At 38.8% G+C, this 27,544-nt stretch overlaps 1 protein-coding gene across 1 annotated transcript in view; it reads left to right on the forward strand.

The window, feature by feature from the left end:
- Positions 1-19,117, forward strand: part of KCNK5 (potassium two pore domain channel subfamily K member 5) — a 35,260-nt gene extending 16,143 nt beyond the window's left edge. Inside the window, exons 2-5 of the mRNA XM_021391391.1 lie at positions 10,577-10,688; positions 12,057-12,223; positions 13,120-13,288; positions 14,059-19,117. Of these exons, the coding sequence (XP_021247066.1) occupies positions 10,577-10,688; positions 12,057-12,223; positions 13,120-13,288; positions 14,059-14,879 (1,269 nt within the window). The 3' untranslated portion in view covers positions 14,880-19,117. The remainder of the gene's footprint in view (positions 1-10,576; positions 10,689-12,056; positions 12,224-13,119; positions 13,289-14,058) is intronic.

Here is a 27,544-nt window from a genome sequence, read left to right on the forward strand (position 1 = left end):
GAAAACAATTTCCCACCTTCTTGTCTTTGACTGATTAGACCTATTTTCGTTAATAAGTTGAGATTGTGCTTGAAGAGCGTGACTTGTTCTGCACAGTATGAGTCAATCAACAGATTGCCTTTTTAAAGGATAGCTTAATCTGGTTAAATTGTAAGGTAACAAGAAGAAAACAAACGACTGCTTAGAAGAATGAAATAACAAGCGTTCCTATCTGTGACAAATTATCGTTCTCTCTCCTGGTTCTTCTTGCTAGCTAGGTAGGATGTGAAGTAAAATGCTTGCACCTGCTGTACTGTCCTCAGTCAGAAATGTCCTTAGCAGCCTAAGCAAGTGATTTCTTCTCCAAGTTGTCAGTGTTTTGTATTAAGAAAGCTTGATGATTGGTCCCCTTCACACATTTTAGATTATTTTTTATGATGTTCCCCCACATGCACTCTACTTGCAAAAAGGCAAAAAAAAAAATCCAGTGCCCATGTGTAAGTTTGTGCTTTGTTCATTTTGATACTCAATCTATCTAAGAACTTCCTTCATTGTTTAACGTGGATAATTGATGGTGTGTTTAAAATAATGATGCCAGAGGGCAAAGAATAGCTTCCATCAGTGCTTGGGGAGGAGACTGAGGACAACTTCATTTTATTTAGCAGAATAATTGGAAGGAAGTCCTTTCTGCAAGGACAGAATGGCTATTTAGAATGTTAGCCTAATAAAGGTAAGCACCTGTAACACTATTATCTCCTAAGTTTTATTTATGATTACACTGCATACAAGGACAAGTGCTTTTGAAAAACTCCACACCCTATGCTCTTGAAAAGTCCTGGAATCTGTACGCAGTGGTGTTTTACCCGTAGCAAGGATGATCTTTTTTAGATCCTTTCTATGCATACAGGTAGGTTATGCTGTGACTGGGCACTGTGAATTTTAAATAGAATGGATAACCCATTATAATTTCAGGTGCAAATAGGAATTAATTAGCTTATCCAATGAACTGTCTCTTTCTCATAGTCATCTTAGTGTACTTTGTTCAGCTACTTCAGTTTGCTTTGAGATATTTCTGTATTCTTCCTCAGTTCTGAACATCTAAATAAACCTCACATTAAGCTTCCTGAGAACTGCAATAAAGAGCAGTATTTTCCAAGAGAAGAAATATGTAAGGATTAGATTGGAGTGCTTTCTAGTCTTCAAGTCCAGTCATGTCTTTGGAGGACATACACAGTTTCCTTACAGCAATGTACTCCCTTAGATGAGAGTATTTTTCCTCTTCTAAAGACCGTTACTGTTTTGTATTATCTTGTATTTCTAAATGCGTTAAGCACAGTAGTCTTCAAGTGTTCTCACTGGACAGCCTGTTCTGCTTACTTGGCTAATCAGTAAATGTAGAGGAATCAACTGCTCTAATCCATGACCAGCTTCATGACATGGACTTAATTATTCTCATTGGAATTTGTCTGATTTCAAAGTCCAGCTCATGACAATGTAGCCCACTCTGTACTTTCTCCATCTAATAAAACCAGCAAGTCTGGTCAAAAAAAAAAACAGTAAAGAATTACTCTTAGACGCATTAAAATCTAGGAACAGGAGTTTCCCCAGTATGCATTTATTCCTTCAAAACAATCAATAGTTATGACAAAACAAACTAATTAGTAAATCAAGAGGATCTTCTGGGTTTGTTGTATTCTAAATGAGCAGATGCAAACACCATTTGGTTTGCTGTTTTGTTACATAAGAAAACTATGCAAAATGAAGACCAGGCATGTATTTACCTGCATTCTTTAAATATCAGACTTAGATGTAGGGACAGCTCTGTATGAAGTGGCATGTGCTGGAGGCTCTGTTAGGTAAGAAGAGGTATGCTTAGATGGAAATCCAAGTTGCTGACAGACCAAAGTTAAGCATAATGAAGGGAAAGTAATAACAACTGTAGAGTGTCTTGGATCTGCAATTATTATGTACATTGGGAAGCACTGTTGCATAAATAGCATGAAACACTGAGAAGCTGCCTGTGTAAACAAAGAATCAACAAGTTTAGTTAAACTTTTTCCAAAGAGTAAGTTCAGTCTTGTTTTATAATCTTTCTGGCTAAAATGTAGTACCTACAGTACATTTGACCTATATATGTACCTTTATGTTTTGTATGCTAAGATATCAGTGGATCATTTAAATTCACTTGTAGTAAATTTAAATAACAAGACAATTATAAAAACTAAAAACAAAAAACAAAAAACAAATCACCTGATATATTGAAGTGGGTAAGAAGAAGAGCTAAGGAGAGCTTATAGTTTATGGAAAATTGAGAGTATAGCATTGTTATGCTGTGTTAGTAGGAGTGTGAAAACCCTGTCTTGTTCAGGATTAAATTTTGGCATTGCTGGAAAGAAAACCCTACCCAGAAGTATGTAAACTTACTTTTTGCCAGGATTTTTTTTTCCAAGTTGTAACTTTCAAAAGTTTGCCCTTTGATGGGAACTGTATTATATGATGATTTAAAAAATGCAAAAAAAGTTTTTACTTGCAGTAACACTTAATAAAGCATTTTTAAAGGCAGTATATGACAGCAAGGGGAAAAACTGTGTCTCATGCTATTTGTAGTTGCTCTATGTAGGAATGTAAACACTGGGACTAACACTTGCTTTCCAGGGCTTGATTTTGGCTATGAACTGAGCTACAACGAAAACAAGAGGGAAGGAATCCTGTATGTCAGTATTGATCTTTTGAGTTTTCAGGTAATGTTAATGTATGCAGTTGCTTAGGTTTATTATTTACATCTGTCAACATCAAATGTGAGAGTTGTGTTTTTGTTGTTTTTTTCCTGGAAGTAAGCTAACATTATTCCCTTAATTACTGTTTCTGATTTCTTGACGGATCTTGAGCTCATTAAAATAGACAATACAAATGCTAGGATTTGCATGAGTCTGCAGAACCTGACAACTCTTAGTAGGAAGAAATGCCATGCACAACAGCTGAATTAGCTGAAGATTCACATGCATACGCTCAGTTCATCCAGACTTGGACTTGTGTAGTTAACTGATGTTCTCTTTAATAAATGTGGAATTTTTCTTGTTTGATTCATTCTCACCATCCTTCTCTAATGCAGGTGCTGCTGACTCATATCCTGCACCTTCTAACTCTACTCTCTGTGTAGGTCAGTAAAGGACAGTAAAACTTTCACAGGTTAGCAAGACACGAGGGTGTTGCCTGTTAGATCGAGACAATATGGTTCACTTGTCTTATTTTTCTTTCTACAAAAAAGGTCGCAAACCATTCCCCACAGAAGTGAAGTAGGAAATCCAGGACTCAGCTAAAAGTCTTCTTTTCACATCTGGCATGGTTCTTGTCCTGACAAACATAACATTCATATTGCCGATGTAGATAATGCTGAGAGGGAAATGAAAGGTCAACCATCCCAAGCCCTACTAGTTAGCATAGTCCTGCAGACTGTCAAGTGGCTAAGGCAGCCTGAAAGGCTTGTTCACTTGGACCTGTGTGTTGGCCCTGATTGTGTGCCAGCTTGTTTTGGTCTGCTGGGAACTAGGAGTTCAAGTGAGCTATCAAGATAAGCTTGTCATTACAGTACTGGTAGGGGTGGAATAAACAGATGACAGAAGCCACGAGTCCGTGCTTTCCTGGTGACTTAAAGCTATTCTATAGGGGGGAACATTTACAACCGTAGTTTGGTGCAAGCACCTGATCTGAGTGGATTACATACAGAATGTGCCAAATGCCAAATAGCTGGCAGAAATATTCCTGTCCTAACAGAGTGCTGCTGCTTTGTATTCTGGACAATGTGCTCTGGTTCCTTCAAAGGATTTCTTTTTCTGTCTTCTAGAAGTGATAAGCTTTGATTTCACTGTGCGTAGCAGCCTTCCTAAAGAACAGAATAGCTGCCATTTGTGCTGCCTAGATCAGTTCATTTAACCTTATGTGTATTCTCTGATCTTTCTGCAGCTCTGACTATTTTATTAGTGCAGCTATCTTTGAAAGTGCAAGCTGGCATGAAACATTTTAGCTTCAAGAATGCATAGGTTAATATGAAGGTTTTGGAGAACTTGAACAGAAAAATTTCATAAATCATTACTTGTATATACCTCATATATCCAGACATGAAAAATGACTGAATGTTGCTCTGAATTGTACGCTTTGTTAAAACCATTAGTTGCGTAGTTGACTTCACTTTCCCTTTCCTTACCCAAACTCCATGCTGCCGAGATACTTTACTAATGAACGTATTTTCTCTGATGTGCAGCATCCTCCATTCAATCAGGGCACATCAGCATGGGGGAGGAGTGAGGTGGAGGTAGTTGGCTTAATCTATTTTCTTTTTTTCTTCTTTTTTCCTGCCTTCTTTAACTAATGTAACTTAAAATAAGTGAGGCATTTTTTTGTTTTAAAAACTTTGCTTAAAAACTGGAGTCATGAACTTGAGCTATAGATAAGCAGCGATAGCTGCCAGCTGGGGCATATTCCTAGTTTGGCTGTTAGTGTACTACTTTTGATCTAGCTGTAAATTACTTACAAATTCAGGCTGTGCTCTTGAAATTGCTTCTGCTGCTTTTAATATGCAAGCACGTGTCCAAGTGCAATATGCTGACGGAGTAGGACATTTCTGGCCATGGTGACTGTATTGTCTGTCTACACAAGGAGTATAAGGAAGTTCTGTCAATCTAGCTGTGACCACACACAAATGTTTCCTTTTTTCTTGAAAGGGAATGACAGACAGGACTTCTTTTCTCTATTTACATGTAATCCTAAAACAACATTATCTAGATCAGCCAAACCTTGTAATATAGGTCTGTCTTGACTCATTTTTTTTATTATTGTTATTGCAAAGATAAGCATTAACATACATGAATATGTTTTGATTGCATAAAATCTGATTATTGTAAACAGCTAACTGCTACTGTAACTTTACATCTGTAGCTGTATAACCCAGGTAACTGCAAAAACCACAGAGGACAAATAAAGGATATGCGTTTTGCTTGGCATGGATGTATGCATTTATTTTTGAGAGGTCCAAAGCCCTTTCTTTATTTTGCAAGCCATGAAAAATGTCCATACAACTTCTTGTACCACTTTACCTATTTGTTTTCAGGCCCCTGGAGGTAATATAAACATATATACTGGGAATGTCACCCATACTTTTGAGAATTCAAGCCTCTCCATTGGTATTACCTGGCATTTAAATGGGCTTGTTGGAGGTTGATGGATGATCAATCTCCTTATAAATTCTGGTTTGTTTATTGGAGTTGTGGCTTTCCGCTCCGTTGCACATTTCAGATTCTTCTATGCAAAGGCTTTACCAGCACAGAAGCTTTCTGTTTTTGTTGTTGTTTTTGTTTTAAATAAAATAAAACCCACCACCAGAGTTGTTGAGTATTCTGTTTTGGTAATCGCAACACAGCTGTAGACTTCTCTAACTTTGTGGCAAGCATCTGCATATAAACAGATGTAGCTTTAATTTTGCATCCATGTTTAACCAGCAGAAGAGATTACTCTTCTGCTGAAATGCCTTGTGTGAAATCAAAGTCCATACATCAATGCTGTAATTGCCAGTGGGCTCAAATGCTGCTATTTTGGGTAAAAATGAACAATATGGATTTTCATCTGGCCATTATGAATTCAAGTCCTATGACTCTGGACAATTTTATTATGCTTAGCTGAGTTGTCAGTATTACACATACCTATGATTTGCTGACTACCTCAGTGCTTTTGGACCTCTTCAAATTACTTAAGAGATATGGATGTCATTGTAGAAAAATAAGATTGCTGCTGAAGCTCTGTGTTTTGCAAGAATATGTACTTGTTAGATTAATAGTTCTCAGTGTTTCTCTGTGCATCAAGAGTTTACACCATAGATGAAAGAAACAAAATGATTTCACATTCCTTTGGAGTTGGAAGTGGGACAAAGCCCAGGAGACCTGAACAGACGCATCAGTTATTGCTTTTGTGGGGTCTGCTCTACAATGCACCAGCCCTTTATGTAGGGAAGACATGATAATACTCTTGAGAGTATTATCAGAGCGAACCATTTCAGGCTTAATGGTTCAATTATTTCTTCTTTCTTATGGAGAAACACTTAGTGTGTGCAAAAAAAAAATAAAAAAAATCATTCATATCACTGGGAGAACTTTCAAGCTACCATTAAGCTTATGTGTCAGTTCTCTAAGGAATACTTTGAATAACCCAGGAGGCTTCCATTTCTTCAAAGGAGACCTGGCACTGAAGAGTATCTGGCTATTCTTTTCATATGTAATTAGGTGTCTATGGGGCTGGATCTATTGATACCTTTTTATTTTCCTGTATCTTTAACTCATCTGACCATAAGTACCTCAGTAGACTTCTGTTTTCCTATTGTTTATCTTCTTGGATCCAGACAACCTTTACTACGGTGTCTAGGATTTCACTCCAAATACGAAATGATGCCTACTTAATATGCAAAACCTGTATCTCAGCTTTTGTGCACTCCTTAACTCTTAGTATAGCATCACAAACTAAGTGTGGATCCATGCACTCCTCAACCTTTCTTTGATTCTTGCAGCAATGTGCAATTACTTGTGTTGAAGACTTTGGAAATAACTGCCATTACTCAGGGAAGTCTGACTTTGCTGTGACAAAGGTAGCCTTATGGTTCATTGTATCTTCTGTCTTATCAAGGCAGAGAAGTTAAATGCATTCAAATTTATATCTGTAGTTCACTTAGAATTATCTGAATATAACAACTTGACTGTAGCCAGTAAGGAACATGCCTGGGTATGGATAATGATGAATTGGTCAGAACTCAGAACAGATTTGTGACACTGATGTGTACGCTGCTTTCTTTACAATCTCTTTCTTGTCATGGATGAATGTCTTAAACTAATGGTACCACTGTAAAGAGATTCCAAATCATTTTATTCCTAATCTGATTTTACTTGGACGTAGTATTTTTGAATGGAGTTGTAAAACTGACTTAAAAAAAAAAAAAGAATTGCACCTTTATGCTCTATACCTTTGTCTGGACAGAAGCAACCTTCTGAACGTTTCCTAGAAAGAATAAAATACAGGCTTGCGTACTTGTTCAGACTATGGCAGAAGGTGATAGTATTGTCCTGTTTTCCTTTCTTGTGAAGGCTGAGAAGCTGAAGTAAAATGCCATAGTCCGTGTAGTTACTATAATACTCATGGGCATGTAGGTAGACTCCAGTTTGTCTGTTTCTTTAGTTTTATGCTCTTGCATTTCTTCTCTTGCATTACTTGCATGACTCAATGTCATTCTCTTGTGACCCATTTTACCTTCAAGTGGTATTGTTAAAATTTCAAGCTTAATCATGCCTCCTGGTAATATGAAGACAAGAAAACCAATATGGGTGTGCTGACTGTTGCAAACTTTTAAGGCACTATAGAGGCTTTCTCTAGCATACTTTGACAAAGGCCAGTTGGAAAAAAAGCTGTTTGAAGAAGTATCTTAGTATGTGGCTTCCCAGTTCGGGAATACCTTGCTGTTGTTCTAGGCTTGGCCCTAAGTAGGAAATGGAGAAGTAGAACTAAGAGAGGTAGGAGCATACATATATCTTTGGCGTGAAGGCTTCTTCTCTCTGTTTTAAAGTTGGTTTTGAGAACTTTTCATATTGTTACTTGTGTGGAGAGGATGCAAATAACATGTTCCCGAAGTATCTCAGGTAAACACCTGTGTTCAAGATATAGGAAGTTTAACACAGTAGTCCTAGTGATCCCTGGTAAATCTTGAGTCAACTTGATTGTTAGAGAGTCTGTAAAGTGTTTATAAAGCTCACACAGCTGGCCATCTCTGTCCCACAATGCTTACAGACTGAATGTGAAGGGCAGCTACTCATTCCAGCAGCTTTCTCCCTAGAGTCTGAGCCCTCTTCACAACTCTAGACCTCAAGCACTGGCAGCTCTTAAAGTAGCTGTACATGTGTAGTGGGAAATTGAGCTCATGATCTGAAGGTGGAGTAATGCAATGAGATAATGGCTCAGTGACAATGAGAACAGATACTTCAGTGTGTCTCTTATGAGATCAGTTGCTCTGTGAGAAAATAATAATAATAAAATCCAAGTGAGCTAATAGCGTGGAAAATAACTGGAGAAATTGTGTTTGATATAACATATAATGGAGTTTTGCTGGACAGTGGAAGAAGTCAAGGCCTCTTTTAAGGGCTTGATAAGTTTGTCAGGTGCTTTGAATGTTTTTGGGGACTTTCAGGTAATTCGTTTGCAAACCACAGAAATTAATGAAGTTGAACTCTTGTGATCTCTAATAGCTGCCTCAAATATTTTTGGAAGGAGGTGGCTCACTTGTCTGCTCTCATACAGTCTGTTTTAGGGCTATTTCTTCAGCGCTACTCTCTTATGACAAATGACTTCATTAGTGAGAATTCTCTCTGCATCCTTTTCTGTCCAGAGCCTGCTGGCTATGGAAAGACTGCAGGCAGCTTTACATACACCTTCAATTTCCCAGCAGAAAGGTCTAATTCTGTACCTTCATTCACTTTCAATGCTCATCCTTTTATCTTCTATAACAACTTGTATGTTGAAAGTGCATTTTTAATTAAATTGTTCGCATCTTGCATATGTACAGTACATTCACTTTGAGGGCATTTTTATTACAGTGGAAGGGTGGTGAAATGTAATAAGTCTCAAGAATAATTAAAACCTGTGTTAACTTGTGTATGTTTCTAGTAGCAATTGAACTTTGTGTTGAGTCTCTGCTGGGTCCAAGATTAAATCTGAATCAAGTAGGAAGGAAGGAAGGGGCAAATAAAAGAAGGGTTGGTTGTACATACCCGTATAAGTTCTTACCAGTTTAAGGTAAATCTCATCTGTTGTGTTAAAAGGTATTTAGCTTAAGATAGGTTTTTGTGTTCAATGCTTATTGAGGGAGAGAGATGAGAAGTGGGGTAATGTTCTAAATCAGCTGTTGGAGCTTTTAACAGAGTAAAAAAAGTTTTGCTCTGTGTGTGGTTGTAGCCTTAGAGTATTGGTTAGGCCACCTTGGTTTACACTGAAGGGAAAAAAGCAGAGCAGCCTGAGAGGGCTTTAACAGCAGTGTGATGTGACAGAGGAAAGATATAAATAACCTGGGATTTTCAGGAGAATGTGATAAACTGGTATTCTCTCTCAGTTCAGGGGGCTAGAATGCCTAAATCAGAAAGGCGTGAGATTTTGATTTAAACTTTGACTTTCTGTACTAAATCATCAGGTTCTTATATCAGAGCATTTTCTATAGTCAAGTCTTAGAAAGCCAGGGGAGGCTGCATCTTCCAAGTCCCATCTTACAAAAGGCGAAGACAGTTAATAATTTTTCAGCACCTGAAGACATGTCAGAAAACCACCCTTGCTAAATCTGTGAAAATGCCAATAACATCACTTTCTTCCACAAAACATTGTAAACAAATGCTTTGCATTCATCATGGCTTGCTAGATATAACAAAGAGATGAAAAAGAGACTGAATTCAAAGACAGTTAGAGTTCTCTTGCATGAAATACTTTGGAAAAGTGTTAATTTGTGTTTCTTCACTGAAAAATGTAGTTTTATGTCCACTTATAGGTGGTCTGACTTTGCCAAGGACAGCAGATGAGGTAACATTAATCACACAGTATTTGTCAAAGATTCAATGACATCTTGTTCGTACCCAAGTCTCATGGGATTTAGGTAACAGTTTTGAAAAGGATAGTAGTTCTGAAGATGTCTCAAATATGAAACCAAATTCAGGAATGTCATGGTTTTGTGATTTTCGGTTATTGGTATTCCACATCATAACATCATGTAGTGGATATACCTGGTTCTCAGAAGAGGACTACTACAGTCCCCACGGTACTTTGCTCTTCTGTTACCATTTCCAGCCGGAGGGAAAAGATAAAAGCTCGCAGTATAAAAACTTGCAGATCACGAGACCTCGTCCCTTTTTCCGCCCGTCTCTCGTCTTGGCAGCACCTCGCTCTCCAGCCGTCTTATCGTCGGTAGTAGAGTAAGGCCTACCTTGATTGTGGGACATCCTCTCTCTCTGTATTGGATTTATCAGCTTAAATTGTAATTATATTGTATTATAGTGTGTTGTTTTGCATTCCGATATCTTATTTAGTAAATTAGTTTGTTTCTCCTCAGATTGTTGCCACTGTTCTTTGCTCTCAGGGCCATCTCCTTACCCTTTTCCCCTTTTCCCTTTTCCCGGGGCGTGGACCCGTGGATCCCCCGTCCCCTTCGTCACGGAATCGGGCCTAACGCCCGTAAACCGTTGACAAGGAACTACACTAAATGCTAGTTCAGTCTGGAGGATTGTTGAGTTTCTGGATGAGACCCATTTGGGTTAAACTAGAGCTAATCTAATTAAAGCCCCTATTTAAATGTCAGAGCACCTGTATTACATCTTGCTAGCTGAAGCTAATTTTTAATAATTCATAAAATTACTGTTAGTGAATATACTAGGCAGGCCTTCACAAAAAAAAAAAAAGAACTTACATGATCATTTTTCAAGAATGAATGAAGAGGAAAAAACCTCAGAGGGACAGATACATTTCTGTTTCAGGCTGCCAGGATTTCCCAAGAATGACTGTAAACAGTTGGTTTTTGTTTGTTTTACAGGTTGTATCCAATGCTGCTGATCAGGGAGTTGCCATCACTGGGAACAACACTTTCAACAACTGGAACTGGCCTAATGCTGTGATCTTTGCTGCTACTGTAATCACTACAATCGGTAAGTATTAACTTTCCTATTTTCCTTATGCTCCAATGTGTTTGTACTCTTCCATTTCTGTGCCACTCTAGTCCTGAATAAACTTGATATGGCTGGAGTTGCATAGAGTACATGTGTTCATAGGCAAGTTTGTATAGGGAAAAACATTTTTTGGCACTTATCTTATGTATACCCATGAGTAGTCTTTCCAATAAGTAAGATTGGGGATGCTGGGAATGACTGGTGTCATTCCAGTTTCATTCATTCGTGTACTTAAATTAACAAATCATAAAATTCCTAAACAAAACCATTATAAAACATTCTATTAAACTTAAAGCGTGTGCATCTAAGATTTTTGCGTAACTATCCTGTTGCTCGCATGAATCCTCATATGCTACTGAATTAGCAGTATTCTTGACTTACAGAACAATCTAGACTGTTTTTAACTTGCCTCTTAAAGAAAGGAAGGAACAAGGAGTGTGTCTTCTAAATCTTGTTACTGTTTTGTGCTTATAAAACCCTCTGCATTGACATACAGATTTTCAGAGCTGAAAATCATCTGCCATCTGTTTCTACAGAAATTTTTTTTTGCTACAAGTTATTGCTACACCCTGCCTACGCCTACAATGTTTTTTTTTTAAAAAAAAGAAAAGAAAAAAACAGGAATGCAAATTAACCAGAGAGAGAAGTCTGGAGATTCATGTAAATGGAAGTCTTACTACTAGGTCATATATAGGACTGTGTTTTAATTTATTACTTGAAACTCACAATACCCAGCTTATCACTTAACTTAAGACACAAAGTTGAAGTCAGGAGTGCACCTAAACAAGAAAATTCTGGCAGAAGTTCATAAACTAGATTCCTGATTATAGAGCCTGAGTTTGGACAAAATTCAACTGAAATACTTTGCAGTGTCACAACACACCTCTCACTTAACTCAAACCTACCTTAGGAAGGTACCAAGTCACAAGGTAAATGTGTAGAATGGATCTTTCACATGAAAGCTTACTTCAGAGTGAATTTCATTTCATAATGTTGCTTCAAACTCAACCTTAAATTCTGCTTAAGGTTGGGAAATCTTATTAGAGGTTTTGGGATGAGTTCTGAGTATTTATCTCGTCAAGAAAAAGATGCATGCTAACCAGGGAACACTTAAAATGTAGTACTTCTCTCAGCCTGCTCTAATGGAGCACACATTTTCTGGAGTAATGTTGGAAGGCATCCAAATTCAGAAAATCAGCAGCTGGAGTAGACTAATGTTCTTATAGATGATGAAGTAAAGAACATCTGATACAGCAGAAGCCCACGCAGTGTTGTTTAATGTATAGGTAGAATTGCCTTGAATTCTCTGCAACAAGAACAGACCATGCACATACTTATCTCTTTCAGGTTACGGAAATGTTTCTCCAAAGACACCCTCTGGGCGTCTCTTTTGCATATTTTATGGGCTCTTTGGAGTTCCTCTGTGCTTGACGTGGATCAGTGCTCTGGGGAAGTTCTTTGGAGGACGTGCCAAGAGGCTAGGCCAATTTCTGACGAAAAGAGGAGTAAGCCTGGTAAGCTCCTCTGCTTGTTTATCTTCCTACTGTTTATTTTTGATGCATGAATTAAGCTTACACTTCTTTACCTGCTCTTGTGGTAATAAACAGACACTGTTACAAATGTGAATTTCTCAAATGGCGTTGTGTAGAAATAATTGATGGGAACTAGATCTTAAATGTTAATTCTGCCTGAACTTTTAGCAAAATGAGATCTTGCAGAAACATTTAATACTAAATATAAGTACTATAACTTCTCTGAAGATGTGTAGTGAGAAGCCTACAGAATCGATGTAGATGAGGCTTTAGTTTCACAAACATTCCTTGTAAGCTCCTGTAGCATGGAAATAAGCTGTCCAGCTTTGCTTCTACCTTTGTTTTTATGCTAGCACAAGCATTTTATTATGCAGTGAACCAACTGACAGACATTTTGTTCTCTGTTACTCTTTTTGTTTGTTTGTTTGTTTCCTTGTTGGGTGAGTTTTGTCTCATTTCTAGTAAGCGTGCAGAAATGGGAGGGAATACAGGGACTGAGCTTCCGGAGGAGGCTGGGATTGGTTTAGGCCTTAGTTTCAGAAACAGCTAGAATTTTCTAGATTTAGCACCTGAGAAAGCACTGAGTATGATGGTGAAATGAATGTGTATATGCAGCTTTGTGAAGTAGGCTTTTAGCAGAGGTTAAAAGAGTGGCAAATGGTAGGAAGTATAAATAGGAGACAAGCAGCACAAACAGTTCTGATCTTCTATATGCACTGTTGTAGGACATAGTTGTGTTCACAGCAGTCAGTGACCTTTAGCAATGACTGATAAACTTTTAACACAAAATCTGAAATGGCTGATACTGTCACATGATGCTCAGTGCCTTGAATGGAAAATTATATTTGTTTCCATGACTTTGCCTTCTTTCTTTACAGAGGAAAGCACAAATTACGTGCACAGCTATTTTCATTGTTTGGGGTGTCTTGGTACATCTGGTTATTCCTCCTTTTGTCTTTATGGTGACTGAAGGATGGGATTACATTGAAGGACTCTATTACTCGTTTATTACTATCACCACCATAGGATTTGGAGATTTTGTTGCTGGTAAGTAACTATATTTTATGTATTGTTTCACTACATGCACAGTGTAGCAATTCTGCTTCTAAACTTAAATTCTAAAAAGCATTTCAAAACTTTTTTTTTTGTATTAAAGATTCAATAAAGACTAAGTGCTGCTCCACTTAGCTCTTTCATCTTGGTTTAAATACATAAGTCATTTAATGACTTAGTCTGGAGCCAAGTTCTGGAGTTTGTAGTCCTTTCAGTTTTCCTAGATTCTTATTTCAGGCATGGAGCTTTCCTATCTACTACAACAGTTAAGCACCTTTAAAGGGGTTCATCAGTGTTGAGTGATAATTTCTGGGTTGCTGTTTAGAACTAGTCAAACAGGAAATGCTGAGCATAATTGTGTCTACCTCCTAAAACCTGTCTTCCTCTGAAGTCTACTGCATTGTCTTGGGCTTTGGAGATGGTCCTTGGGAAGCAGAATTCTGAGGCTGATCCTTTTCTCAAGCAAAGAACCTAAATCCATATTTTAAAGGCTGGGGGAATGCTTATAATTTTCCAAAAAAAGTTCACTTTTAAAGCGTATGTGGAGTGCATACTGCCGTTTGACATTGTAGTCCAGTGGTCAGAATACATGCAGCCAAGAAGTGGAAGACTTAGGATCAACTTTGTCAGAGGGTTTCAGATTACTGCCTCTCAAAGCAGTGTTCAAAGAACTAGGTTCTGTTAGAGTGGAATGGAGTATTTCTCAGGGTAATAACTCAGCTGCAAGTCTGCTTCTAAGGTTCTTGTTTTTTAATTCTTTGTAGGTGTAAATCCAGATGCGAACTATCATGCCCTTTACAGATACTTTGTGGAGTTATGGATATATCTGGGACTTGCTTGGCTTTCACTCTTTGTCAACTGGAAGGTCAGTATGTTTGTAGAAGTCCACAAAGCAATCAAGAAACGGAGAAAAAAAAGAAAAGAGTCATTTGACAACCATCCTCGATCTAAAAAACCCCTTCAAATGGGTACCTCAAAGGATGTGAACATTTTCAGCTTCCTTTCAAAAAAGGAAGAGACCTACAATGATCTCATTAAGCAAATTGGAAAGAAGGCCCTGAAGACAAACAACGACAAGATGATTAAAGTAGAAAATACCAAACAAAATATGCAGAATGCCATTAAAGATGCTCAGGTGACTTACACAAAGTCAGAGTCATTTGAGTATGATGAGTCTTCCCTGGACATTCAGAATGGTCATGTATTGAGACATCTGCATGATAAACGTATTGGAGACAGTCCCGTAGAAGGAACCATGTTTGTAAACCAGCTAGACAGGATAAGTGAAGAAGAAGGTGAAGTATGGGATTCCAGAGACTATCGACCCTTAATATTTGAGAATGCCAATATAACATTTGTAAATGAGGATGATGATGAAGAGGAAGATATCTCAGATGATGAGGAAACTTCAAAATCCTCTATGGATGATAATATTGTAGAGGAACCTGAAACTGCAAAAAACCTAGTAAAATTCCCATCGTCTGATGAATCTACCTTTACCAGCAATGAGCTAGAACTTTCTGTGCCTTATGAACAACTGATGAATGAATATAATACAGTAAGCAATGTGAAGGCTGCAACGTGACGTGAGCTTGATAGTGGTTTTCTGAAAATGGTCAGTGCATTATCGAAGAAATTAATAGAGCAAGGAGAAAAGCATATTTTTGCAGTTTCTCCTATCTCTTTGAAAACAAAAGCAAGTCCCAAACTAATAACCTCCAGTGTCCTTTTCCATATCTTAAGTTGGTTTCTGAGCCCATCAGCTATGTTTATCTGAAAAGACTTGTAAAATAACTGTTGAATCAGGAGTCCGGCTCCTTCTTGGAATTTTATGATTCTTGAACAAAGTAGACAGAGAAAAAGACTAGTTAATACACTGGACCTGCTCTGCATTTATGCATTTCGTTGAGGAATTAGTTTGGGAGTGCAACTACACTGTTGCAAAGAGATTGTTTCAGACATCAAATGTATTCGGTTACTCCACTAGCACTTCACCTCTGAAAACCTGGATTTAAGTAACGCTTTGCTCTGAAATGGAAGCAAGAGGTTTGCTTTTTAAAAAAGCTACCCATTGTTGTTACCACAAAAAAATGGCAAAACCACAAGTGGTTCTTGATGAGAAGCTTTAAATGGAACACTAGAGACAAACAGATTTGAGTTGAGGTGTGCTGGCAGACTGAGGAGGAAGCTTCGAAAACATCTGTCTAGAATATGTCTGTGCTCGCCAAATTGTAATGAATTGTAATTTTGTGAATAAAATATTAGTATTTAAAATTCCAAGGAATGGATTGAGAAGGAGCTCTCTAACAAGGAAGAAATATCTGGGACAAGCTTACCAGTTGGGCTGCTAAACTGCAACTCAGACCCAGAACTGTTGAAGATTAAGGAGGCTGGAGGACCTACTGATCAAAGCATGTATGAGCACAAGCAAGATGCAACGTTTTCATGTTGAAAGTGTCCTTCCACTGTCCATTTCCTAGAGGGAAATACTTGAATGAACTTTATACAGTATCTATGTGCAGTTGAAGTTTTAGTGATGCTGTTCATCTGAGGGTAAAAAATTGTCTTTGGAGACAAAGATATTCTCCAAATGCCCTAATGCCTATCAGAATAGACCTGTAGCGCTACTGCTGACCTGTGCATTGTGTTAGTCAGTATTGTTGTTTGATGTTCCTCCCAGCCTTGGTACTTCAGACTAGACTTGAATGAGAGATGATTTTTGAAACAGTTGATTATACTTTGCGTATTTGATTTGTTTTAAAGTTTGACCTGTGTGCATATGCAATGGTTATTCTATCCCACTTTCAAGAAGGCTGAACAATGTCAAATCTTGTGCAAAACAGTGATATAATCAAGTGATTTGAGGACTTAAGTCACTTTTTAAAAGGGACTTTGGCTCTAAACTCCTGAAAATATTTGGGTTGGAAACAGGCTTCTGATTGAGAAAGAATTATGTCTTTTCATAATGTTTAAGCCCAAATTATTTTGGCTACAAAGAAAATTATACCATGGTTTTTACTTTTCTTTCTTTTTCTGTACCATGTATTAACCCTGACAGCTCTCACAGGCAAGGTTCTTGATTACATGTTGGCAAAAAGAACTGACTTTGGGTATACCTGATATACTTGTAACAGAAAATAAGCAAGGCCTTTGAACCTTAATATATCAAGTTCTGTTTTTTCGTATAGTTTCACTGTATTTATGTCATCACTTTATGTCCTAAAGTTTTCAAATTTCAGTGAGCAGTTAAAGGTTGTCTCATTCTCGTTTTCAGTGTAGTGCTGGCAGACTTGCCAGCTTTGTAAGAAGAGCTTATGTAATCTTGCAGTGCTAATCCTTGATTACTAGAGTTTTCTAATAACTGCAGATATTGGCTGCAGCTTCAATTGCTGGCCTCTCCTTTGGAAATTGGCACTCTCGATATCCTGTTGACAAGAAGTTTTGAAGTCATGACTGAAACAAGGGACGGTCTTTATTCTTTTCTTTACAGAATATTCCATGTATATGAGATTTCTCAAATAGAAGGTGAACTGTCTTGCTGACAAAAATGTGGAATCAATGTAATTGGAGTCAGTAGTTAATGTATATTTGACTGGTGAAAGAAGATTGTAATTTCAAATCCAACTGTATTATGTTATTGCCATTTGGAGCAGGGGTGGCTGCCTGAAATTAACTTGTGCTATCAAGAAGATTCTGATTTACTTCTAATTGACTCCCCCACCACATACACACACAGCTCTGCATTGTTTTTAAGTGACTCCAAGCCCTCCTTCAACTTTTATTATATCTGAAGGAGCGTGGTTGACAGCTGTACCTTGTAGCTGTAAGAAATGTTAGGTAGGAAGGCGTACCTGATACAGCAGCAAGTCTAGCTTTTTTTTTTTTAAGAAAATGAGAAAGCACTCCGTATAGCTTTTTTGTTCTCCAACTTGTCTTCCATTATTGATGCAAAGATCAAAGTTTTAGCAACAGTTAGAAAGCTCGGGACAATAAGGAGAGAAGAAGCTTGCTGAAATTGTATGAAATGGAAAAGCATAGTCAAGATTTGATCTTCATTTCAAAATAGTAAGTGAATAAATTTCTGTTCAATACAGAAATAATACGACCCAGATACTTGGCTGAGCTTTGGTTGGGAGGGATGTTGCACACTGGAGCACAAACTCTTCATTCTCTGTTGCAAAGTGCTGCACTTGTACACCAGAGCTGAGAATGGCTGGTATCTGTTTTGTATTATCAAGTTAGATGTGGCTTTTTGGCCTTTCCAAGTGTAGTCAGCATAGACTGTAAGTATGTATATATAGTGGGATTTAAAGTAATGGTTTAAATTTATTTTAAAAAGAATACCATTCCCACTTTTTTGGGGAAACATGATCACACCTCACAAAACTGTTCTCAAGACATCCCCTCACGTGCCTTAATGCAGTCCTGCTACTGGGAGGAAAAAAATTGTTTTTACACAGGGGCCAACACAATTGGTCTTGCTAAGCCCTACTTATTTTCAGTGTTTTGGAGGGTTTGGGTTGGCACACAGCTTTCATGCTGGCTCCCTCCAAAAATGTGAACCGTTTCCCAGGGTTTTTAAAATTATGGTGCCATCTCAGAAGTACCGAAGTGCTACGCCAGACAGCTTTTTGTCTGCCTGTCTTCCGTGTCTTGAGAAAAGTCATGTAGAGGAGTGTCCAGGCTGGATTTTGAGCTGTTCAACCTCCCAAGTGCCTCTGGTTAATCTGAATGAACTCCCCATTGCTACTTCATAAGGTCTTGTAGTTATTTTATTTATCTGGTCAATCTGGAAAAATTTTCTTTAGATGCCATGTAAGATTTCATTTGGCTAACTAGTGACGTTAGCTGATCTCTTAATGCTATGTAATTACTTTTTATAGGTGAAGCAGATCTCCTACTGGAAAGAGGAGTTTATTTAAAAAAAAAAACATTTAAAAGCAATACAGAAAAAGGATGGAATAAAAGTGAAAACTCTTCTTTCTGACTACTGCCTACGAGTAGACTGTATTTTCAGTTGCATCACGTGAGGCATGGGTCTACTTCCACGATAGTAATTTGCTAATTTTACCAAGATAAGCCAATTCATTAATAAAGAAATAAAATCTGGAAACATGACAACAAAAGTCTATTCCTTCAAAGGCCCTTTTAGACATTATAGACTAAGGTGACTTCGTCCTTCATGACATAATTGTGGCACTTCTTGCTTTTGTTCTATGCTATTGAAGGTTGTTTTTTAGCAGAAGGGTGTCTTTTTCAGATACAAATCTCATGATAGGCAATCTAACGTATCTGATACACTGGTACGAAATTGCTAAGGAAATACAAAAAGAGTATTTCTGAATGAATGCTTTTTGAATCTGTTGCTGGCAATGGTTTTCAGAAAGCATACAGAAATAAAAACATAGATTGATTACAGATCCGTAGTGACACAGTTGTATATTGTGAGATGTTTTTCTCCAGTTGAACTGGGAGAGTACAGGTAGAAACAGGCAAGCATTGCTGATAAGGAGAGCAAAAAGCAATATACAAGTCAGTTGACCTGAACAGAATACCAAGAATTCTGTTGTAGACTTGTAATTTTTGTGCCTCGTGGGATTCATTCCACTTGTGATGGATTTATGTTTTAAAAAATGTAGCTTGTCTTTCATATGGCTTTTGAAGTTTGTACAGTTCCTTCTCTGTCACTCCATAACATGCCTGTCTGTTCTTTGTTGCTGATTGTCACTGGAATCACACTGTATGTAAATATTTGCTAAGTCTTTTAAAATGTAATTTATTTTAATATTTTGCAATAAAAATTTTAACATTTACCTTCTCTGACATGGGGAGAATGGCAGTCAAGAAATGAAATTTCTTCTTACATCTCTCTATTTGTAATGCACCTCACAGATGAGACTGGTGCTGTTCCAAAGAGCTAGAAGGTGTAAGGAACCAATAAAGCATGGAATATTGGTGACCAGTTCAGCAGCATCTAGTCTGCAATTTGGTACAGATACAGCGTAGCAAAACATTTTACAACAAGGATTTTGGACAGCTATTGAAGAAGGTAGGAAAATTAATTCTATGGCAGTGTTTTTCACAATGCTGTTTATTTTCACGGAAGGTATTCTGAGACAGGAAGTATTTGAACTGATCAGTACTATGATAAAGTAGGAGTGACTGCTGTCTGCATCTCATGCCAGAGCCACTGAAATATCTGAGTGGCAGTTAATGAATTTTCATGAGGATTCTAGCAACTGTTCATATTCTGCAGGTCTAGAGGTATTTACAGTGTTTCAGCTGCAGCAGCTGCCTTAAAATGCCTTAGAAAATAGATAACCTTTTGCCTTAATGTGTCGCAAAATGTGACTCACTGATACACAAGATAGAGATGGAGATACTTGCAGAAACTGGGCCAACCTCAGCCTGAGGGAGTAGAGACTGAACATGAGCTTTTGGGCAACTGGGTAAAAGGAGTGAGATGTGAGCTAGGAAAGCTGGGAGATGCATAAGTAGAGGAGGGAAAGGTGGATGCTGTCATGATTTGAGTAAGGGTAGCCAATCTCTGCATTTTCTCCTCATTCCTAGAAGAGTTCACTGAACAGAGAAGAAGTAGCAGAGGAAGAAGAGGTGCCAGGCTGGTGGCTGATGCCTGTAACAAGCAAAGAAAAGGAGGTGGGGATTCTCTCATGATGCCCACGGTAGAACATAATATAGTCTGATAAGCACTTGATAACATTTCCGTCAGATCCCAGCAGGCTACAGCCCGCAGACAACCCTCAGTATTTTAGTAGAGTGTTAGTAATTTCAAGGGGATAGGGTAGCAAGAAGTAGGAAAACAGGATAAACCTGTATCTGTTATGAGCCTGTTCTTACAGTCCATGGCTGGCTGTGGGTTCCTCTGAACGTAATAGCTTAATAGATATAATCATAAACCAAATAACACTTAAGAAAAAATTGAATTTGAACACACACAGGTCTTTATAATGTGTGGTGCAATGTGATACCAGCAACCTTTAGTTCATGGAAATTCAGAACGCACGCCTTTAATTCTGGAAGTTAATGACAGTGACATAGCAGGCAGAAAGCTGCCGGTCAGGGCCCTTTTGCACAAGAAAATGCTATTTCAGTCTCCTTAGGACAATTTCCTGCAGCTGGATGTAAATTCAGAAGAACCTGTAAAATCTCTCTTGACAATTTTGCAAGGATCTGAAAGGCAGAGGAGGATACAGCTTGATCTGGAATGGTTGCCTTATATTCATGTCTTACACCTTGTGCCTTTCAGCATGGGTTTTTCTGTGTGTTTTTAAACTTTTTTTTTAGCTTCAGGCTTTCCCTGGTAAGATTATTAATACTGTAATATCTAGGAATAATGGCTTGGGCAGAGCACAGTGTTCATTAGTCTTTGGCTTCTTTCTGTTTCAAAAAAAATCCCACAGAGTGCTCTTCTGACCAGCAAGCAGATTACAAGGCCTCCTGCTCATACTCTGCCTAGCTTCGCAGTGGTACCTGGCTTTATTTCCTCTGCATGCCTGAGGAACGAGGAGGAGCGATGGGTGGGTGGGAGGAAGCAAGCCCTGCCCTGCTGCAGCATACATCTCACCCATGCTCTCCATGGTCAATTTTCAGGCTGCCCCATTATATGCAAGTGGTGATGAGGAGGATTGTTGCCTCTTCCCAGCACCCTTCATAGACACTCTGATAGCGAGTGCTCAGCCTTGCCTTTTCCCAGCAGACCCGTGCCTTGTTTACCTCTCTGTTCAGCTGTTTATCACCTATTGGTCTTGTACAGCATGAGATACTTACAGGGCTTGCTAAAGGATTGCTTTTCACTTTCACATCGGTAAATACCTTCTGCTGCAGTGCAGCCAGTGCAGCATCTGCTGCAGGCAAGGGGTCGGGGATGTGTTAGTGACCTTGACTGCCATGATTTTTGCTCCAGTTCCCAAGAAAACCAGACTGATAGGGCATGAATTTGGTGGGGGGATGATGTTTTGTGGGAACAGAGTGTCAAAGCAGGGGCTCTATGACGTGAAATGAAACCAAATTGGAGTAGTCATTTTCTCGGATGATATAGCCATTCTAACACAGAGACAGTGCCAGAACTGAGAGGAACACAGAGGTCCAAAATGAAACACACACAGTATTGCAGCTTACTGGCCAGGGAAATCTGCTAGTGCAAATCAAAAGGGTTAATCTGGAAAAGGAGAGTTGAGCTGGAATGGAATGCACTGTCCTGCAGTCTCTGTCAGGTAGCATGTGCAAGCAAGAAGGGCTCCTCTGATGTCCCATTTTCCAAATACAGCCCATAGCAAGAACTCCTTCTGCTTAAGTAACTATATGTGTATATGTATATGATAAATACATTCATGTATGAGAAATATTCCACTAGAAATACCTGTAAACGCAAAGGTTGATTTTTTTTTTTTTTTTTTTTTTTAAGTTGAGCTGAAGCAACTGTGTATAAAACACATGTAGGTTTTTATTTTTGGAATTATTTTAATGAAGTGTTGGGAGTTGCCTCCCTATTGTCTCTCCTATTTGCTCATCAGAAAGTGTAGAAAAGACGGTGACGACTCAGTCCTTGTATTTTGCTGGTTATGTTGTTTTCTACATGAGGAAAGTTGTGGAAAATATGCCTTATCCACCTTTTATCTGATTCTTCTCTAATTTTCTCCAAATTAGGGTGGAACTGTGAATGATAGAGAGAGCAGAACAAAAATGCTGAATATGTGAATTCTGAAACTGGGGTGAAAGGCTTGAAACATTTCTAAAGTCAATGTGAATTTTTATACCATAGATTTCTTTTTTTAAATTTACCATGATAAACTTTAGGAATATTCTTTTGGATGCTTCCCTGAATACATTAAACAGAAGCACTTGTGTTTTCAAATTAGATCTACACATTATTTATTCAGAGGGAAAAAAGTACTTAAATACTTTCACACACTTTTAATCTTATTTGAATGTGACAGCGATGTGTGGCACTGTGAGATGCCTTTTAATTGTAAGGAGAATGGCCACACAATATGAATGAATACAGTCCTCCACTGAGAACAAAAATCCTGTTCAAGGGCTGTCAGCAGCTTTGTACTGTTTTATGGACTTATGGCTTAGGGCGCTCACTGATCACATTTCTGTTTATCACCTAGTTAAGTTTCTGGGTGTATAAGGAAGTATCATAATTAATTCCTAATGCCGTTAAGATCAGAGACAAAAATCCTTTTGTGTGCTTATTTGTGGGTTGGGCCTTGCTTACGCTGATCAAAATAAACTGAGTGCAGAGGAGCACTTGTTTCTACATACTCGTGGTTGCTAGGCATAACTTAAAAATATGTGCATCCTTGAATGTGAAATTCATCCATGCTCAGGTTGCAATAGAAACCGCAGGTGTCTGAAGCTGGAGGATAAGCATTTATTCACAAAGCTGTGTTGTCCTTTCCTGGCAGCCTTCGTATTTGCTTCTTATCTGTGGTACACTGGCAGTTAGTGAAAAGTAAAGGAACAAATCAAGACCTGAGCCACAGACAACCTCTTGATATTTTCTATTCCTCTAAACCTGGGAATTTTGCCAATCCCATCTCTGGCCCAACTGGAAAGGAAGGAAAAATAGTAAGTTAATTGGTTTGCTTTTTAATTGCTGATTAAAATGGGAAATGAACACAAGAGCAGGAGTAAGCAGCATGCCTTGGACAGCTGAGGGAGGGACACTGCCCTTTTTGACAGGTTTTGTGGCTGTCAGTTTTTAATAAATAATAGAAAATGGTTGGCTTAGTTCAAAGGAATGAAGGCTTACAAGGAGGGCCTAAGGAAGGCAAGCCAGGCTTTAATATTCTTTCTTCTGTGATGTATTTCTTCAGAAAGTGAACATTCTCTGTCCTTAAATTAATGTGAAATACCATGCTAGAGATAGGTATCAAATAAAGGGAAGGTAAGGTAAATACCTATTTTTAAATTTCAGGTTGAAAGTTCTTTGTAGTTCTGTGGCACAAGTTCTTCCTCCTTTACAGCAGCTTAAATGGAGGAGAGAGCCTGACTGATGTTCAGCACCCACTCTGATAATCCTAGCACATGTCGTTCAAGCAAAATTAAAAGGGGGGTGTTGAATTGGGAACAATTTGTTTAAGGCAAGAGACGAAATTCATATCAAGAACAAGAAGAATTCAGAGATCCAGAACTATCGTATCTGAGAAATCCTCTATTTGTCAGGAGATTTGCTCTGAAATGTTAGGAAACCAGTTTTCTGGTAAATAATTTTAAGCACTTTTCTGAAGAAATTTTCTCTCTAAGTGATACTGACTTTTCTGAGGGAGTTTAATTCTATACTGTTTATCGCGAACTAAGAAGTATAATCTTAGGGGGGCACAAATACTTGAAAGCTGCAAAAGCTGTGGGAAAGAACTGGCAGCCTGTTAAAATGCGTAGGTTTGAGGCAAACATTTATTTCAGAAAATGCAATAAAAAATAAGGTGGAAAGGCACTGAGACTCTAACTGACTTTTATTTAGAAGTTTCTGACCCCATATATTCTTGTGCCTTCAAACGTTATGTGGTTTTGGAAATGCTTGGGATAAACTTAGCTTCCTCTGGCACAGACAGGGAGGAAAAGGCTTTGAGGTTATCACAGTTTATTTACTGCAAAGTGACCGTTCTTTAAAACAACAGCAACAAGATTCAGGATAAATCTTCTACTCAGACCTAAGCAGTAATGACCCAACTCATTTTTTATGGAAGGATGGAACTCCCGTGTCTTTTGTCTGTCTCCTTTGGCTCCCACCACTTTCCTCCTTGCTTACATGTCTTCAATTTCCCTTTCCTCTGTTCCTTTTAATCTATCATGCAACAATTCCTGTGGCCCCTTGGAATGTCATGGCTGCCTGCAGGAAGAACATGGAAGTCACCTGGCATTCAGGCTGACAGCCAGGAGGTAGAACTTGCTTACTTCCCCAGCTTAAAGAGCACCAGCGCCCAGGTTGCTCAAGTAAGAGGAGAAAGCCAGTGACTGACCAATCCAGGCACTCAGCTGAGTGCTCACAGCATGTTTCAGTGAAGAAGTTCATGCATTTGTACATTTTCAGCTGTTCTTTTTATATCATCAGCTGTGGATTTAGTCTTACAGTGACATGGACCAGGAAGATCAGGAGTAGATCTTCAACACAGAGCTCTGAGTGGGCCACTGAGTGGGCTAAGTGAGCCCTGTCTAAACACTTGTGGAAACTTGTTAATGAGGCTGGGATTCAAAGCAGTTTTTGAAAGAGTATGTACCTAACGTGAGCTGTTGTAGTTGCACCCTTTTTGGCTCCATGTCACCCCTCTCCTTCTTCCCCTTGGTTCCCTTTTACCTAAGCTCCCTAGACCCACTTCACGACCACAATTACCTTTACCTCTCCAGTTTCTTTACTGCAAGCCTCTGCACAGGAAAAGCTTAGCTATCATTTCTCTCAGACTCTCCAGGAGGCTTTCAAAGCCTTAGAAACACTTCACTTTGTTGTGTGTTCAGATTACTTGACATGACTGCATTTGTCATGTAGATGTGACCTAAAACTATGTTCAGGTAGCACCAAGTAAGCAGCAAAGTTATCACCTGTTTAAATAAACCCTTGGCTCCTAATCAACAATTCAACAGAAGAAAAGAAATGGAATAGAACAAAATATGTTTGATTATTTACTAAAGACATAATGGCCTAGAGACTGAAAACAAAGAGTGGGACTGAGCCAGATGGCAACCAATATAACCTAGACAGCCTGCGCTTTGAGTCTCTAGGGTACAGAAAACTCCCACAGTGGAATTTTTTTAAACACTAGAGAAATCCATATGTGCTACTTTTCCACTTACAGTTATTTCCACTAAATGCCAAAACTTCGACTTTAGAAATGTCATAGATCGATATCAGGAAGTGTTTGTGTATTTCATAACACTTGAATGGAAGCGGTCCATGAACAACAGTAGGAGAGCAGGAATGGGGTCTCATGTCTCATCCACACAGAAGCCCCCATCAATAGATTTACCATCTGTGTTATTAAGGAATTTATAGAAAACTAAGTTATGCAAGAAAGCACAAGCTCATAGCATGGATGTAGCTGAAATCTTGTGCCATAGTTTATTGCAGGTGTATTGTGGTGCCATGAAGCATAAAGGGAAAGTTTTAGATGGGGCCAATCAACTGACTACAGATGTGGAAGAAGAAGAAATCATGAGTAGCTGGGGTCACTGTTGCTGGGAAGAGTTACCACTGGCATTTGCATATTTGTATTCTTGATTGACTGGTCACAAACTGAAGCAGAGGAGTGGTCTTTAAGTACCAGGAATAGATAATATCACCAAAGTCATTTGAATTTGTACACCAAAATGTAGCCTTGGGAATGAGAAAAAGAGCTAGATGGTGCCATTCATCATCAAAACTTTGAGAAGGATGTGGGTTCTACTCAACTCTTATGAGACTCCACTTTGAGTGCTGCATCCAGCTCTGGCCTTCCCAATGTAAGCAGGAAATAGACCACTTGGATCAGGCCCAGAGAAATGCCATGAAGATGATCAGAGGGCTGGAGCACCTCTCCTGTGAAGAAAGGCTGAAGGGAGCTGGGCTTGTTTAGCTTGGAGAGAAGGTGGCTCCGGTAAGACCTTATAGCGACCTTCTAGTACCTAAAAGAGACTTGCAGGTAAGCTGGAGAGGGACTTGTTACAAAGACACGTAGTGGTAGAACAAGGGGTAATGGCTTTAAGTTAAGGAAGATTTAGATTAGATATTAGGAAGAAATTCTTCACTCAGAGGGTGCTGAGGCATATGCACAGGCTGCCCAGAGAAGCTGTGGATGCCCCATCCCTGGAGGTGTTCAAGACCAGGTTACGTGGGGCTTGGGGTAACCTGGTCTTAGTGAAAGGTGTCGCTGCACTCAGTGTGGGGGGACTGGAACTACGTGGTCTTTATGGTCTCCTCCAACCCAAATTATGCCATGATTCTGTGATTTTGTGACAGAGGAGTGACGCTCGTTCTTGAGCATCTCTACACTATAGATACTCTACACAAGGAGGAATAAGAAGCCTTGCTAACTTTGGATGAATGTTTTCTACATACCTTCCAGACTGAAACAATTGTGCTGCTAAACAAACCTTTGCTTTTGCTTATATTTAAGCCTGGCTGATATGTGAAGTGAAAAGAGGAAGAACATGAGTTAGGGTGAAATGTGACAACTTTAAGACACTTTCTCTTGTTGGAGATGAAGGCCCTCTCTTCAGTTATTCCTGTGTTCTGAGTCTCTGAGATGTGTCATATTGCCTAAAGACACATCTGCAAGGGAGGAGGATTGAGCACATGTCACCATATGCCAGCTGGTGGGTAAGAAGTTTGGAGAAGCAAAAAGATGTACATACTTAGCAGCAAACAGTAGAGAGGGAGATTTCCTCTTCCACTGAATTAGCACAGTGACCTTAAAGGGAGCTAAACATGCGTCTTCTGACTGAAGGCCTTCTCTGTGTGAAATGTAAACAATAACTGATATGGATATTCTTCATAAGAAATGTACAACCTTTTCTTGAAGAGAAAATTGTCTTCAGGAGGGCAACTGAGAATTACTGAGCTTGTTCCTCATTGCTCCAGACTATAAGGCATTTGATCTGTTGTTGCTGCTTCCTTCTCCTTTCACCCACCTTCTCAGACAGGAGGCAGTCCTCGGGTTCAGACGGGAACCTAGGTAGGATCCCTAATGCAAGCTTCAGTTTTCCTTTACCTATTCAATGCTATTTATAGCCTTGGAGGGCAAAAGAGCGTGGACAGATCTCTTTCCTCTGTAACTTATGTCTCTTTGCAGATAGCAAACCTTTACAACCATGTGCTGACGATGAGGAGTCAGCTAGCCTTAGCCTTGGAGAGATCTACTGGTGGTGCCTCTACCACCCACCTCAGCAGATTTATTTCCCAGGTAGCTTAATTATTCTTATGTGTAATGTGCAACTGTCTGAAGTTTAATTTCATGTTCGTTTTATTTCCTCATTAGCTAACAGAAATAATTAGTTCCTGTTCTCATCTTAATTTTAATTTTTGGCTGCCCTGGGTGCTAAGGCCTCTGGGCAGAAAAATAGGAAGAAACTAAAAACAGAATTAATCAGAAAAAGAGGAAGAAACTGAAAACAGGATTAATAGGAGAAAAAAAAAAAAAGAACAACAAAAACAGCATGAGTCATTATATAACCCAGATCCGGAAATTCTTAAAATCTCAGCCTCCTACCTCAGAAAGTCATCCCATATTCATTAAAGATATTTAAAATCAA

Source organism: Numida meleagris, chromosome 3, assembly GCF_002078875.1.
Source record: "Numida meleagris isolate 19003 breed g44 Domestic line chromosome 3, NumMel1.0, whole genome shotgun sequence".
Lineage (NCBI taxonomy): Eukaryota > Metazoa > Chordata > Aves > Galliformes > Numididae > Numida > Numida meleagris.